Genomic DNA, 16,677 nt, shown 5'->3' on the forward strand with positions numbered 1-16,677 from the left:
AAGGCTGGGAATCAAAACTCCAGAGCTGAACGCCCCCAGACTTCAGGAGAAACACTGAGCTGAATTCTGCTGCTTAGTCCCATTTCTGGATGTAACCATTGCTCAATACGCAGTTCTCCCCTCAGCCATCAGATTTAGGAAGATATTAAGGGGGGACTGAATGGTTCAGGAGATTTACAGTGGAAAAGAGAAACACTCACTAGGCTGCCAGGTTATCAGCCCACCCTGACAGTGAACCATTAACAGCTGATGGTGGTTTGATGGTCTGTGTGAAATAAGTTGTTCAGTTATTAGTGAGCAGGTATCTACACCACAGCAATGGCTGCATTTGGCAAACTTGCTCTCAGTCTCAGCAGAGAGGCCAAGGACTTTCTGGGCATGAAGATCCTCTCACTCCTACGGGTGGTCCCTCCCAGTCAGGATGGAGGGACACATGGCGGGGCTGTGAGGGGAAGCAGGCCCTGTTTGCCCCAGGAGCATATAAACAGAGGATTTCAATCCTCAGATTGTCAAGCGGAAAATTTTCACCAGGGAAAAATAAAATAAATAAATAAATTCAAAATGTAACAAGATACTGAGCGACTAACATTATTTTAAAGTATCAGATTTATACATGATTCTTCAAGAATTGTCTGTGATCTTGGTCAGTATTATCTAATTTACACAAGGTCCCACTAGATTTAATGAGTGGTGTTGCAGGAAGCCAAGCATTTTGCAGCGGAAACACAAACCTCTGGTGCCAAGGGGTTTAAAACCTAGTGGAAGGCAGATGAGACAAAAAGGAAGATCTTGGCCTTACACACACCCAGAAATAAAAAAGTCATGTCGGTCGACACACCATAATCTTGTAATAGCAAATACCCTTATTTCTCCCCACCAAAAGCAAATATTATAACGGGCGCAGCACTGTACAACACCACACCCCTTATTAATCATTACCTGCGAGATATCTGCATTCATCTTCACATCCGCCCAGATGTCAGAAACATCTGGGTTGATCATTGTTGGCTTCACTGCAATCGTTGGCTTCGAATAAGATGCGGCAGTTACACACTCATCCTCCAGAGGTGTATCCTCAGCCTTTGCTCTAATTCCATTCAGGGTGCGTGAGGGCAAACTACTAGCGTCCAGCTCCAGGGATGCCTGCAGCCTGTGGGAACGTTTGGAGTAGAAACAGTTTTTGCAGGAGCCAGGCTTCCAAATGTGCTCCACAAAGTTACTGCACACAGACATTTTCAAGTCCTCCTGGTTCAGACAGATGGCCCTCTGCATCTTGTGTACTGAGCTTTGCTGTTCATTTTGCATTCACCCTTTGAAGATGGTCTTAAAGGTTTAAGACTGTCCTGTAGCTGAGCTACCTGGAAAGGCAGAACGTTTTATACATGACAATTGGAAGATTTTCATTTAAATGGGGGGGAGTGGGGAGGGGAGGTTATAATTACACTTACTCTACTTTCACTACAAAGGCTCACAGTTTATAAGGCTTCTTTCACTGGCTAGGTAAAGCCTATACAATCACCTAAAAAGCCTCAACTTCTATGCATAACTCTACAAGGACGGAGAGTACATCAAACAAGCAGCATTCCTTCGAGAAGTAATTCATTGTTTAACAAGCACATATAACCAGACTCATACTGGGTCTAGACCAAGGGTAAGGGCAACTGATACAGAGGGTGTGTCTTGTAAATATCCATTCATGGTTGTGAAAGTGGGATGTGGGGGAGGAATTCCCTTTAAAAACAAAATTACTTCTGGAAGAAACAGGACTAGCGAAGCAAAGGGTAGAGCTCAGAGTCCTGTAACCCAGTGCCCTGGCAACCACCAAATCCCCCTGAAATTTAACAGTAATTGCACCCTAAATCAGGATTATATGGGAAAGTAATAGAAACCATTTCCAAGAACAGAAAGAAAGGCTGTGGGATCTGATTTGAGAGAAAGAAAGCTTTTATCTGTGTTACCTGTAGTTACAAATAATAGTTTCAATTAACTGTCTGCAAGGTTGAAATTGAACACACACAGATTAACCACTCTCTGCTCCTGGATTAGTTACAGACAAGGAATCCTGTCTCTTTTTCCTCTCCACTAATGGAAGGAGAAAATTCCCCAGGAACAGTTTTTCTGTTTTGGGTCATTCTCCTTTCTTTACTGCCAAGTTTAACCAAATTCTCACAACAGCTACCTGAAACTAACCCCTAAGAGAAATCTTTGGGACTGGAGTCCCAGAAATCAGGGACAATTTAGCTGACCCCAGGAAAACCATGGGGTTGCTGAGAAGGGAAGATGTGCAGATAAAACATGTCTCTCAATGAAAATCCTTCCATACTGAATTCTCCCTTAGCCCTTTTATTCCTAAAACGTTCCTTTGGTCAACAGATGCTAATGTAAAGCAACATGAAGCAACTCTCTTCCCTAGGAACTCTCACTAGTTTGGGGCATTCCAAGAATCAGGGCTTTAGGGAGCGAGAGAGAAATTCTGGGGTTTGAACTAAAGTCATTCCCAAATCCTTTGGATAGCAGTACCCCTAGGCCTCAGTACTGAACTCTGAATAAGAGCTTTTGTATACACTGTCCTTTGTGTTATAGTGTATTAACCCATCGCAACAGCCGAGTGTTATCAACAAAATCCCCTAAAGCAAAGAGCACTAGCTTTACCAAACTTAGGCTGCAGATTGAGGCTCCAGTATCCTTTGGTGGCACTACAAAGACATCATATGCTAAGTCTCAGCCTCACAAAAACATTATTAAAATGAAATTAACGTTGTAGGCACATATCACCATGATCCTCCTGAGTGCTGAAGGAATCATCAGTTTCGTGCAAGTCTTAGGAGACTTGGCAGTCCCTGGGTTGTTTGGTTGAAAACCGATCCTTTTTACGCTGACAAGACTCCCTAATAATTAGTTTACGTTCTGAAGTCTCTCTCTGCAAGGAAAAAGGGCTAAAGATTGCTGAGCTTTTATTTAAAAAAACTCAGTCATTTGATGCATTATACTAAGCTCACAAGAATCAACAATTTTTAGCCATGGTCCAAATTTAAAAGTTCGTTTTTGAAATTAGACTTTGATCAACTAAAGTTTGGTGCTCTGCACTAGTTCTCAGAGAGAGAGAGAGAGAGAGAGAGAGTGTGTGTGTGTGTGTGTGTGTGTCAAATGTTGCTTTTTGGTGGATTCCAGAAGGGGGAAAATATGGTACTAATGGAAACTCAATTGCAACATTAACTATGGGGTGAATGCCAGAGCTCCACAATTCAGTATAATTAACCCATTACCGTAGCCTACAAATTTTTAAAAATAATATATTCCTGCTTTATTTCCCTCCAGATTTTTCAAATTGCTTTTGATTTATAACGCAATAATTAATGGTTTTAGAACTCTGAATGTCTGGACAGTCGGAGAGCAGAATTTCCCTTTTATACTAGTAGTGGGATCAAAAAGTAGGCAAAAGGATTATAACGGGAAACATGTTTAATACCATGACAAAAAATTGCTAAACTAGCCACGCAAGAACTACTGTGTCATGTGACACAACTTAAAGACAAATAAAAATAATTGGAGGGGAGGGCAGTAACAGCCAAGTTCATTTAAATCCATATCAAAGAAGCTATTAATTGCTTCTTTTCTAATTTTCATTTTTAATGTTATTTAATTAAAATTCATTAATAACCACACTAAAGAATATACTAAGGTGCGGGATCTCTACCTTTTTTCACCTGTGACCCACAAACCTTTCACCTTTGTTCTTGTGACTCTATATCCCCAAATCCTTTGCAGTAGATTAGGCAAAAAGAAATTCTGCAATAGATGATAATTCGTTAATTTTTTAGCTCATTGTGCCACATATGGCCAAAGATGTCATTTAAGTCATTGCATGCACCTTTTATAATTTCACATTTGAAAATACAAGTGTACATTCTTCTCAGACATTTAACTAACTACACATTCTGCAGCATTAAATGCTCAAAAGGTAAACCTATTTGCATCCCTAAAGTTATCTGTGGAGCCAAAAGGACTAGAACGGAAGATCACATTCTGATTTTGTTTGTTTGAAAAAGGCTTCCCGAATCGCTGCAAGCTTGTAACATCAACATTGAAAACAACTACTACCATATACAGCCATGCTGCGGTAATTAAATTGTTAGCAAAACTTTACCTTGTATCTACATTATGTAGTATAGAACGATTATTTTTAAATCAGTGGAAATTTAAACAGTAAGTTTTGATACTATCACAGGTCCGGAAGAGCAATGATGGGAGTAATAGAAGTATCCCAATCATGCAAATTCTGTGAAAGGGTGACACCAGCCACAGACTTAGCTGTACTCCTTTTTTTCCCCCATGCAAAATCCATCTTATTCAACAGGAATCTATATATAAAAATTTGTCCATAACAGTTCCACCGATGACAAATCAAGTCACTTGGAGCTGTGAAGCCAATACAATGCTAGAGGATTTCCATAAATATAGATTTGCAATGTAATTTTAAATGTATACTTCTACTGCAAAGTACACAAAAATTCCCAATACTGCAAAATACAGGAAATGAAATACAAGCAACAAGTAGAAACTTGCTAAACCAAATGTTCCTGGAATCACTAAGTTCAAAGAATCCGAATTTTCAATGAAATAAAAGGCCACTAAAAGCGATCACATGCTTTTGGGTGATAGAAAAATAGAGAAAAGGAGTACTTGTGGCACCTTAGAGACTAACACATTTATTAGAGCATAAGCTTTCGTGAGCTACAGCTCACTTCATCGGTAAAGCTTATGCTCAAATAAATGTGTTAGTCTCTAAGGTGCCACAAGTCCTCCTGTTCTTTTTGCGAATACAGACTAACAGGGCTGCTACTCTGAAAGAAAAATAGAGGATAGCCGGTTGTATAGTATGTTAAACTAATGCCAAGGTGATAAGGGTCTGACTTGCAGGCATAAGCAAGGCAATTTTAACTCAACCGAGCCATGTTTAGACACTTCTGAGGTAAGAAGCACAAGCAGGCAAAGAAGAAGTGGCAGCCTTACACTAGTTAAATAAAGTACGGGAGTTAAGAGTCGAAAGACGATTTTAAGACTTCTTTTTGTTTAGGGGTACTGCAATCCAATCAATGGCAGGAGCGCAGCCTGAAAGCAAGCTCGCTTTAAACAAACGTGGACCACGTTTGTTTCACGGGTTGCAGTGACCGTAGACGAAAAATGCTCCGGCCTTCGACCACTTTATGCAAAACTCCCCGTCTCCGCTTTGCAAACGCTCCGCTCCGTTCGGTTCGTTTCCAGTCTGGTGGCAGAGGCCGGGGGCTGGCGAGGCTCATCGCAGCCAGACCTGCGGGCTGGGCTTTGCGGTGGCTTTGCGGGAGCCATGTGCTCGAGGGGGGACTTACCTGCGGCCAGGGAAACAGTCGCAGGGGAGCCCCCCGGGCGGCTAGGAGAGATCGGCTCACTGGCTCGCCGGGCACCGAGCGATCTGCTCCCCAGGAACCTGGGGGGAGAGAAGGAAACCCCCGGGGAGGCCGAGGGAAACCCAGCCGCGGGCAGCCGCACACAGCCCGCGATGGCTGCGGAGCGGTGCCCGCCAGTGGGGAGAAGCTGCGGGAACCCCCGGGCACGGGACTGCCCGGCAGCGGGGGGCGGGAGGCTCAGACACCGGCCCGCCGGCCCCGACCCGGGGACACACGAACCTCGCCGGCCGCCTCCGCGCAGCCCCGCCCGCGGAGCGCCGCCCTGCGAGCCGGCCCGCCCGGGACAGCGCCGGGGGGGGCCGGCCCGCCGGCTCCTCCTCCTCCTGGGGCAGCGCGGCCGGCGGCCGGGCGCTGAGCCCCGCCCTGCGACCCCGCCCTGGACCCCTCCCGCAGCCCCATCCCCAAATGCCCCCTGTAGCTCCCCCACGGCCCTGCCCTGGAGCCCCGCCCGCAGCCCCATCCCCAAATCCCCCCAGCAGCCCCCCCACGGCCATGCCCTGGAGCCCCCCTTGAAGCCCCATCCCCAAATCCCCCTGTTAGCCCCCCACGGCCCTGCCCTGGTGCCCCCCCTGTAGTCCCCCCACGGCCCTGCCCTGGAGCCTCACCCTGCAGCCCCATCCCCAAATCCCCCCCAGCAGCCCCCCACGGCCCTTCCCTGGAGCCCCCCCCGCAGCCCCAGCCCCAAATCCCCCCCTGCGGCCCCCCACGGCCCTGCCCTGGAGCCCCCCCGCAGCCCCATTCCCATATCCCCCCAGCAGCCCCCCCACGACCCTGCACTGGAGCCCCCCTTGAAGCCCCATCCCCAAATCCCCGTTAGCCCCCCCACGGCCCTGCCCTGGTGCCCCCCCTGTAGTCCCCCCACGGCCCTGCCCTGGAGCCTCACCCTGCAGCCCCATCCCCAAATCCCCCCCTGCGGCCCCCCACGGCCCTGCCCTGGAGCCCCCCCGCAGCCCCATCCCCATATCCCCCCAGCAGCCCCCCATGGCCCTGCACTGGAGCCCCCCTTGAAGCCCCATCCCCAAATCCCCCCAGCAGCCCCCCCACGGCCCTGCCCTGGTGCCACCCCTGTAGCCCCCCCACGGCCCTGCCCTGGAGCCCCCCCTGCAGCCCCATCCCCAAATCCCCCCCAGCAGCCCCCCCACGAACCTGCCCTGGAGTCCCCCTGCAGCCCCATCTCCAAATCCCCCCCTGCAGCCCCCGCACGGCCCTGCCCTGGACCCCCCCTGCAGCCCCATCCACAAATCCCCCCCTGCAGTCCCCCCACGGCCCTGCCCTGGAGCCCCCCCACAGCCCTATCCCCAAATCCCCCCAGCAGCCCCCCCACGGCCCTGCCCTGGAGCCCCCCTTGAAGCGCCATCCCCAAATCCCCCCCAGCAGCCCCCCCATGGCCCTGCCCTGGTGCCCCCCTTTAGCCCCCCCACAGCCCTGCCCTGGAGCCTCACCCTGCAGCCCCATCCCCAAATCCCCCCCAGCAGCCCCCCACGGCCCTTCCCTGGAGCCCCCCCCCCCCGCAGCCCCAGCCCCAAATCCCCCCCTGCAGCCCCCCACGGCCCTGCCCTGGAGCCCCCCCCCGCAGCCCCATCCCCATATCCCCCAGCATCCCCCCCACAGCCCTGCACAGGAGCCCCCCTTGAAGCCCCATCCCCAAATCCCCCCAGCAGCCCCCCCACGGCCCTGCCCTGGAGCCCCCCTTGAAGCCCCATCCCCAAATCCCCCCCAGCAGCCCCCCCATGGCCCTGCCCTGGTGCCCCCCCTGTAGCCCCCCCACGGCCCTGCCCTGGAGCCTCACCCTGCAGCCCCTTTCCCAAATCCCCCCAGCAGCCCCCCGACGACCCTGCCCTGGTGCCACCCCTGTAGCCCCCCCACGGCCCTGCCCTGGAGCCTCACCCTGCAGCGCCATCCCGAAATCCCCCCCAGCAGCCCCCCACGGCCCTGCCCTGGAGACCCCCGCAGCCCCATCCCCATATCCCCCCAGCAGCCCCCCCACAGCCCTGCACTGGAGACCCCCTTGAAGCCCCATCCCCAAATCCCCCCAGCAGCCCCCCCACGGCCCTGCACTGGAGCCCCCCTTGAAGCCCCATCCCCAAATCCTCCCCAGCAGCCCCCCCATGGCCCTGCCCTGGTGCCCCACCTATAGCCCCCCCACGGTCCTGCCCTGGAGCCTCACCCTGCAGCCCCATCCCCAAATCCCCCCCAGCAGCCCCCCACGGCCCTGCCCTGGAGCCCCCCTGCAGCCCCATCCCCAAATCCCCTCCTGCAGCCCCCCCACAGCCCTGCCCTGGTGCCCCCCCTGCAGCCCCATCCCCAAATCCCCCACTGCGGCCCCCCCACGGCCCTGCCCTGAAGCCTCACCCTGCAGCCCCATACCCAAACCCCCCCAGCAGCCCCCCCACGGCCCTGCCCTGGAGCCCCGCCCGCTGCCCCATCCCCAAATCCCCCTCAGCAGCCCCCCCACGGCCCCGCCCTGGAGCCCCCCCGCAGCCCCATCCCCAAATCCCCCCTTGCAGTCCCCCCACAGCCCTGTCCTGGAGCCCCACCCGCAGCCCCATCCCCAAATCCCCCCCAGCAGCCGCCCACGGCCCTTCCCTGGAGCCCCCCCCACAGCCCCAGCCCCAAATCCCCCCCTGCAGCCCCCCCACGGCCCTGCCCTGGAGCCCCCCCGCAGCCCCATCCCCAAATCACCCCCAGCAGCCCCCCATGGCCCTGCCCTGGTGCCCCCCCTGTACCCCCCCACAGCCCTGCCCTGGAGCCTCTCCCTGCAGCCCCATCCCCAAATCCCCCCCAGCAGCCCCCCATGGCCCTGCCCTGGTGCCCCCCCCTGTACCCCCCCCACAGCCCTGCCCTGGAGCCTCACCCTGCAGCCCCATCCCCAAATCCCCCCCAGCAGCCCCCCACGACCCTGCCCTGGATCCTCCCCCTGCAGCCCCATCCCCAAATCCCCCCCTGCAGCCCCCCATGGCCCTGCACTGGAGCCCCCCCTGCAGCCCCATCCCCAAATCCCCCCCTGCAGCCCTGCCCTGGTGCCCACCCTTCAGCCCCGCTACGGCCCTGCCCTAGAGCCCCCCCGCAGCCCCATCCCCAAATCCCCCCCAGCAGCCCCCCCACGACCCTGCCCTGGATCCTCCCCCTGCAGCCCCATCCCCAAATCCCCCCCAGCAGCCCCCCACGGCCCTGCCCTGGAGCCCCCCTGCAGCCCCATCCCCAAATCCCCTCTTGCAGCCCCCCCACAGCCCTGGTGCCCCCCCTGCAGCCCCATCCCCAAATCCCCCACTGCAGCCCCCCCACGGCCCTGCCCTGAAGCCTCACCCTGCAGCCCCATCCCCAAACCCCCCCAGTAGCCCCCCCACGGCCCTGCCCTGGAGCCCCGCCCGCTGCCCCATCCCCAAATCCCCCTCAGCAGCCCCCCCACGGCCCTGCCCTGGAGCCCCCCCCGCAGCCCCATCCCCAAATCCCCCCCAGCAGCCCCCCACGGCCCTTCCCTGGAGCCCCCCCCCCGCAGCCCCAGCCCCAAATCCCCCCCTGCAGCCCCCCACGGCCCTGCCCTGGAGCCCCCCCGCAGCCCCATCCCCAAATCACCCCCAGCAGCCCTCCACGGGCCTGCACTGGAGCCCCCCTTGAAGCCCCATCCCCAAATCCCCCCCAGCAGCCCCCCATGGCCCTGCCCTGGTGCCCCCCTGTACTCCCCCCACAGCCCTGCCCTGGAGCCTCACCCTGCAGCCCCATCCCCAAATCCCCCCCAGCAGCCCCCCCACGACCCTGCCCTGGATCCTCCCCCTGCAGCCCCATCCCCAAATCCCCCCCTGCAGCCCCACCACGGCCCTGCCCTGGAGCCCCCCCCCATAGCCCCATCCCCAAATCCCCCAGCAGCCCCCCATGGCCCTGCACTGGAGCCCCCCCTGCAGCCCCATCCCCAAATCCCCCCCTGCAGCCCTGCCCTGGTGCCCACCCTTCAGCCCCGCTACGGCCCTGCCCTGGAGCCCCCCCGCAGCCCCATCCCCAAATCCCCCCTTGCAGTCCCCCCACAGCCCTGTCCTGGAGCCCCACCCGCAGCCCCATCCCCAAATCCCCCCAGCAGCCGCCCACGGCCCTTCCCTGGAGCCCCCCCCGCAGCCCCAGCCCCAAATCCCCCCCTGCAGCCCCCCCACGGCCCTGCCCTGGAGCCCCCCCGCAGCCCCATCCCCAAATCACCCCCAGCAGCCCCCCATGGCCCTGCCCTGGTGCCCCCCCTGTACCCCCCCCACAGCCCTGCCCTGGAGCCTCTCCCTGCAGCCCCATCCCCAAATCCCCCCAGCAGCCCCCCATGGCCCTGCCCTGGTGCCCCCCCTGTACCCCCCCCACAGCCCTGCCCTGGAGCCTCACCCTGCAGCCCCATCCCCAAATCCCCACCCGCAGCCCCCCACGACCCTGCCCTGGATCCTCCCCCTGCAGCCCCATCCCCAAATCCCCCCCCTGCAGCCCCCCATGGCCCTGCACTGGTGCCCCCCCTGCAGCCCCATCCCCAAATCCCCCCTTGCAGCCCTGCCCTGGTGCCCACCCTTCAGCCCCGCTACGGCCCTGCCCTAGAGCCCCCCCGCAGCCCCATCCCCAAATCCCCCCCAGCAGCCCCCCCACGACCCTGCCCTGGATCCTCCCCCTGCAGCCCCATCCCCAAATCCCCCCCAGCAGCCCCCCCCGGCCCTGCCCTGGAGCCCCCCTGCAGCCCCACCCCCAAATCCCCTCTTGCAGCCCCCCCACAGCCCTGCCCTGGTGCCCCCCCTGCAGCCCCATCCCCAAATCCCCCCCAGCAGCCCCCCCACGACCCTGCCCTGGATCCTCCCCCTGCAGCCCCATCCCCAAATCCCCCCCTGCAGCCCCACCACGGCCCTGCCCTGGAGCCCCCCCCCATAGCCCCATCCCCAAATCCCCCCAGCAGCCCCCCATGGCCCTGCACTGGAGCCCCCCCTGCAGCCCCATCCCCAAATCCCCCCCTGCAGCCCTGCCCTGGTGCCCACCCTTCAGCCCCGCTACGGCCCTGCCCTGGAGCCCCCCCGCAGCCCCATCCCCAAATCCCCCCTTGCAGTCCCCCCACAGCCCTGTCCTGGAGCCCCACCCGCAGCCCCATCCCCAAATCCCCCCCAGCAGCCGCCCACGGCCCTTCCCTGGAGCCCCCCCACAGCCCCAGCCCCAAATCCCCCCCTGCAGCCCCCCCACGGCCCTGCCTGGAGCCCCCCCGCAGCCCCATCCCCAAATCACCCCCAGCAGCCCCCCATGGCCCTGCCCTGGTGCCCCCCCTGTACCCCCCCCACAGCCCTGCCCTGGAGCCTCTCCCTGCAGCCCCATCCCCAAATCCCCCCAGCAGCCCCCCACGGCCCTGCCCTGGTGCCCCCCCTGTACCCCCCCCACAGCCCTGCCCTGGAGCCTCACCCTGCAGCCCCATCCCCAAATCCCCCCCAGCAGCCCCCCACGACCCTGCCCTGGATCCTCCCCCTGCAGCCCCATCCCCAAATCCCCCCCTGCAGCCCCCCATGGCCCTGCACTGGAGCCCCCCCTGCAGCCCCATCCCCAAATCCCCCCTTGCAGCCCTGCCCTGGTGCCCACCCTTCAGCCCCGCTACGGCCCTGCCCTAGAGCCCCCCCGCAGCCCCATCCCCAAATCCCCCCCAGCAGCCCCCCCACGACCCTGCCCTGGATCCTCCCCCTGCAGCCCCATCCCCAAATCCCCCCCAGCAGCCCCCCACGGCCCTGCCCTGGAGCCCCCCTGCAGCCCCATCCCCAAATCCCCTCTTGCAGCCCCCCCACAGCCCTGCCCTGGTGCCCCCCCTGCAGCCCCATCCCCAAATCCCCCACTGCAGCCCCCCCACGGCCCTGCCCTGAAGCCTCACCCTGCAGCCCCATCCCCAAACCCCCCCAGTAGCCCCCCCACGGCCCTGCCCTGGAGCCCCGCCCGCTGCCCCATCCCCAAATCCCCCTCAGCAGCCCCCCCACGGCCCTGCCCTGGAGCCCCCCCGCAGCCCCATCCCCAAATCCCCCCCTGCAGTCCCCCCACGGCCCTGTCCTGGAGCCCCCCCCGCAGCCCCATCCCCAAATCCCCCCCAGCAGCCCCCCACGGCCCTTCCCTGGAGCCCCCCCCCACAGCCCCAGCCCCAAATCCCCCCCTGCAGCCCCCCCATGGCCCTGCCCTGGTGCCCCCCCTGTACCCCCCCACAGCCCTGCCCTGGAGCCTCTCCCTGCAGCCCCATCCCCAAATCCCCCCCAGCAGCCCCCCATGGCCCTGCCCTGGTGCCCCCCCTGTACCCCCCCCACAGCCCTGCCCTGGAGCCTCACCCTGCAGCCCCATCCCCAAATCCCCCCCAGCAGCCCCCCAATACCCTGCCCTGGATCCTCCCCCTGCAGCCCCATCCCCAAATCCCCCCCTGCAGCCCTGCCCTGGTGCCCACCCTTCAGCCCCGCTACGGCCCTGCCCTAGAGCCCCCCCGCAGCCCCATCCCCAAATCCCCCCCAGCAGCCCCCCCACGACCCTGCCCTGGATCCTCCCCCTGCAGCCCATCCCCAAATCCCCCCCAGCCGCCCCCCACGGCCCTGCCCTGGAGCCCCCCTGCAGCCCCATCCCCAAATCCCCTCTTGCAGCCCCCCCACAGCCCTGCCCTGGTGCCCCCCCTGCAGCCCCATCCCCAACTCCCCCACTGCAGCCCCCCCACGGCCCTGCCCTGAAGCCTCACCCTGCAGCCCCCATCCCCAAACCCCCCCAGCAGCCCCCCCACGGCCCTGCCCTGGAGCCCCGCCTGCTGCCCCATCCCCAAATCCCCCTCAGCAGCCCCCCCACGGCCCTGCCCTGGATCCTCCCCCTGCAGCCCCATCCCCAAATCCCCCCCTGCAGCCCCACCACGGCCCTGCCCTGGAGCCCCCCCCCATAGCCCCATCCCCAAATCCCCCCCAGCAGCCCCCCATGGCCCTGCACTGGAGCCCCCCCTGCAGCCCCATCCCCAAATCCCCCCCTGCAGCCCTGCCCTGGTGCCCACCCTTCAGCCCCGCTACGGCCCTGCCCTGGAGCCCCCCCGCAGCCCCATCCCCAAATCCCCCCCTGCAGCCCCCCCACAGCCATGCCCTGGTGCCCCACCCGCAGCCCCATCCCCAAATCCCCCCTGCAGCCCCCCACGGCCCTGCCCTGGAGCCCCCCCCTGCAGCTCCATCCTCAAATCCCCCCCAGCAGCCCCCGCAGGCCCTGCCCTGGAGCCCCCCCTGCAGTCCCCCCACGGCCCTGCCCTTGGTGCCCCACCCGCAGCCCCATCCCCAAATCCCCCCCTGCAGCCCCCCCACGGCCCTGCCCTGGAGCCCCCCCCCGCAGCCCCATCCCTAAACCCCCCCTGCAGACCCCCCACGGCCCTGCCCTGGAGCCTCCCCCACAGCCCCATCCCCAAATCCCCCACTGCAGCCCCCCCACAGCCCTGCCCTGGAGTCCCCCCGCAGCCCCATCCCCAAATCCCCCCCCTTCAGCCCCCCCACAGCCCTGCCCTGGAGCCCCCCCCGCAGCCCCATCCCCAAATCCCCCCCAGCAGCCCCCCCACGTCCCTGTCCTGGAGCCCCCCCTGCAGCCCCCCCACGGCCCTACTCTGGAGCCCCCCTGCAGCCCCATCCCCAAGTCCCTCCCCAGCAGCTCCCCCACGGCCCTGCCCTGCCCTGGAGCCCCCCTTGAAGCCCCATCCCCAAATCCCCCCAGCAGCCCCCCCACGGCCCTGCACTGGAGCCCCCCTTGAAGCCCCATCCCCAAATCCCCCCCAGCAGCCCCCCCATGGCCCTGCCCTGGTGCCCCCCTTTGGCCCCCCCACAGCCCTGCCCCGGAGCCTCCCCCTGTAGCCCCATAATCTTCCCCCAGAGCCTCCCGCACCAGCACCCCCCACTCAATGGCCTCCCCCAGTAGCACCCCCACAGCCCATCCCCAAATCCTCTCACAGCAGAACCCCCCACGGCCCTCCCCCAGCAGCACCCCATAACCCTCCCATACAGCCTCCCCCAGCAGCACCCCAACCTTCCCCTACAGCCTCCCCAGCCCCCCATAACCCTCCCCCACAGCCTCCCCCAGCAGCATGCTCTACCCCCAGTGGCCTCCCTTAGCAGCACCCCCCACAGCTCCATCCCCAAATCCTCTCACAGCAGCACCCCCCCATGGCCCTCACCCAGAACCTCCCACAGCAGCACCCCCCATCCCCAATGGCCTCCCCTAGCATTCCCCCAACCCCTTCCCCGCAGCCCCCCCAATCTTCCCACTGCTCTTCCCTAGCAGCACCCCACAACCGCCTCCTGCAGCACCCCCACAGCCCTCCCCTAGAGCCTCTCACCGCTATCAAGGGCATTATTTATTAAATACATAATTAAATAAAAATAAAAGGTAAAAGGCAAGTGCAAAGTACTACACTTAGGAAGTTAAAAATCAACCGCACAGCTCCAAACTGGGGAATAATTGGCAAGGCAGTAGTACTGCCGAAAAGGATCCGTGGGGTATAGTGGATCACAGATTGAAGATGAGTCAACAATGTGGGGGGAAAAAGGCTAATATCGTTCTGGGGTGTATCGTTAGGAGTGTTGTACATAAGACCCGGGCAGTAATTGTCTAAACTGGTGAGGCCTCCACTGGAGAACAGTGTCCCATTTTAGCTACCACCTTTTGGGCCAGATGTGGACAAATTGGGGAGACTGCAGAGGAGAGCAGCAAAAATGAACAAAGGTTCCTGACCTCTGAGGAAAGGTTAAAAAAACGGGCATGTTTTGTCTTGAGAACATAAGACTGAAGGGGGACCTGATAATAATCTTCCAATATGTTAGGGGCTGTTATACAGAGGGTTGTTATCAGTTATTCTGCATGTCCAGTGAAGGCAGAACAAGAAACCATGAGCTTAATCTGTAGCCAGGGAGATTTAGATGAGATATTAGGAAAAACATATAACGATCAGGGTAGTTACGCTCTGGAACAGGCTTCCAAGGGAGTTTGTGGAATCCCATCACTGGAGGTTTTTAAGAACAGTTTGGACAAAGACCTGTCAGAGATGATCTAGGTTTACTTGGCCCTGCCTCCGTGTAGGAGGCTGGACTAAATGAGCTCTCAAGGTCCCTATGAGCTCTGTTCTGTAATTCTATGAAAGCTGCTTCTAAACACCCCCCCCACACACACACACACATACACACCCCGTAAAATATAAACATATAATAATGATAAAATGAGATTATAGCACCTCCGGTATCCCTATCAGGTTCTCGTCTGTTGCCTAGTTTCCCTGAGTGCTGAATGAACAGTGTATCATAGGATCTAAAGCAATCCCAGAGACACGTTTGTGTATGAAAACTCCAATAGTCCGAGCATTTCTCCTTGTTACAAAAGGAGAGTCGATCACAAACTCTTTTTAGAGTGTCAGATATAACAACGCTGAAAAATTTATGAGCAAACCGGGGCGTTCCCAGCTGGCCAGGTTGGAGAATTAGAAAGCACTGAAGATCAGTTTCAAGGACAAAAAAGAAAAGGAGTACTTGTGGCACCTTAGAGACTAACAAATTTATTTGAGCATAAGCTTTCGTGAGCTACATCCGATGAAGTGAGCTGTAGCTCATGAAAGGTTATGCTCAAATAAATTTGTTAGTCTCTAAGGTGCCACAAGTACTCCTTTTCTTTTTTGCGAATACAGACTAACACGGCTGCTACTCTGAAACCAGTTTCAAGGATGTTTGTTATCAGGTATTCGAACTCCCCTCCCGCTCTCAGAAGTATAAATCTATTACTAGTTAAACCAACTGTCCTATTAGCCCCTGAATGTGCAGGTTGGAACTCCTTGATTTCCAGTACTTTTAGATGGGGAGGCTGATTTTTATAGTCCATCTTTTGCATTACGAAACTGAGCCCCTGACAGAAAGTAGCATTAAAATGGTTGTCTCCTTCCTAAGAGTCCCAGCCTCTGAATGGAGATACAGGGAGAGTGATAGATATTTAAATGTCTCTGCAAATTCCCTTTTAAATGCTCTCTGTACATTCTTATTTAGCAAATCCAGGATTTAGTTACCTGTCAATGGTCAGTGGAGGGTGCTGCACATCAGTACAGCTCCTCATGGGAGAAAAGCTCTGACTGACCCTACGCCATGGCACTGGTCCATGCATCTGTGCGGTGTCTCCCCAGGTCAGCTGAGAGCTTTGGGGTGAAAGCTCACTGGTGGGGCTTGTCTAAAACGCAGTTTGCCTGAGCCACATCCCGGTCATAAAAATGTTATTGCGATTAAGTCAGAGGTAACAAAGCAGTGGAAAAACCTCCACCCACCAGTCTTATTGTAATAAGTGAGTAAATAACAGTAGCAGAATAATTAAGAATCTAAAAACATTTCAGGCACTTTATCATATGGGACAAGTTCCTTTGACATCAATGGGCTTTGGATCAGATCCCTGGAGTGCTGTACGCTGAGTGACAATTAAGGCCCCTTTCACCTATGATCATCATGTGGGCAGTCACCCCAGTTCTCAGTTCATTCCTATTATATGCAAGAGGATCCTAACCATCCTATCTCCTTCCCCCTCCCCTGGCCACAGGAGCTGCACCCCTTCACGGCCAAGAACCAATAAGCAGCCCTCATGACTTCTCTCTAAAGCAGACAGGCCAGACTCGCCCAAATCTCACACACTTCCCTTCTTCCTGATTCCCAAGGGATTAGAACAGAGATGGGCAAACTAAGGCCCACGGGCCACATCCGGCCTGCGGGACCGTCCTGCCTGGCCCCTGAGCTCCTGGCCCGGGAGGCTGCCCCCCCTCCCCCGCAGCCATGCCACCACGTGGTACCATACCCTGGACGGGGAGGGGGGCACTGCAGAGCCCAGCCTGACCCGGGGCACTGTGCTGTGTGGCACGGCTGCCTGTCCTGGTGCAGCCACGCTGCCAGCCACCAGTGCTCCAGGCAGCGCAGTAAGGAGGCAGGGAGCGGGGAAGAGGGTTGGATAGAGGGCAGGGGAGTTTGGGGGATGGGCAGGGGGCAGGGGTGTGTATAGGGGTTGGGGTGGTCAGAGGGCAGGGAACTGGGGTTGAATGGGGCAGGGGTTCTGGGGGGGCAGCCAAGAAGGAGAGAAGAGGTTGGATAGGGCGGCGGGGGGTGGTCAGGGGACAGGGAGCGGGGGGGGGGGGGTGGATGGGGCAGGGGTCCCAGGGGAGGCAGTCAGGAAGGGGAGGGGGGTTGAATGGGGTGGTGGGGGGCAGTTGGGGTAGGGGGCAGTTAGGAGTGAGGGG

General features: G+C 59.1%; 1 protein-coding gene across 3 annotated transcripts in view; it reads right to left on the bottom strand.

Moving 5' to 3' along the window:
* Positions 1-16,677, bottom strand: part of PRAG1 (PEAK1 related, kinase-activating pseudokinase 1) — an 81,243-nt gene that overhangs the window by 38,382 nt on the left and 26,184 nt on the right. Inside the window, exons 1-3 of one of the 3 annotated variants that reach the window (XM_038399235.2) lie at positions 5,370-5,691; positions 3,698-3,789; positions 940-1,358 (exon numbers count right to left, since the gene is read on the bottom strand). In XM_038399235.2, coding sequence (XP_038255163.1) covers positions 940-1,305 — 366 coding nt within the window. In that variant the 5' untranslated portion in view covers positions 1,306-1,358; positions 3,698-3,789; positions 5,370-5,691. Of the gene's footprint in view, positions 1-939; positions 1,359-3,697; positions 3,790-5,369; positions 5,699-16,677 lie in introns of those variants that run through there. The other 2 variants (XM_038399233.2, XM_038399236.2) reach the window with 2 other exon arrangements.

The sequence above is a fragment of the Dermochelys coriacea genome, chromosome 4 (assembly GCF_009764565.3).
Source record: "Dermochelys coriacea isolate rDerCor1 chromosome 4, rDerCor1.pri.v4, whole genome shotgun sequence".
Taxonomy (NCBI): domain Eukaryota; kingdom Metazoa; phylum Chordata; order Testudines; family Dermochelyidae; genus Dermochelys; species Dermochelys coriacea.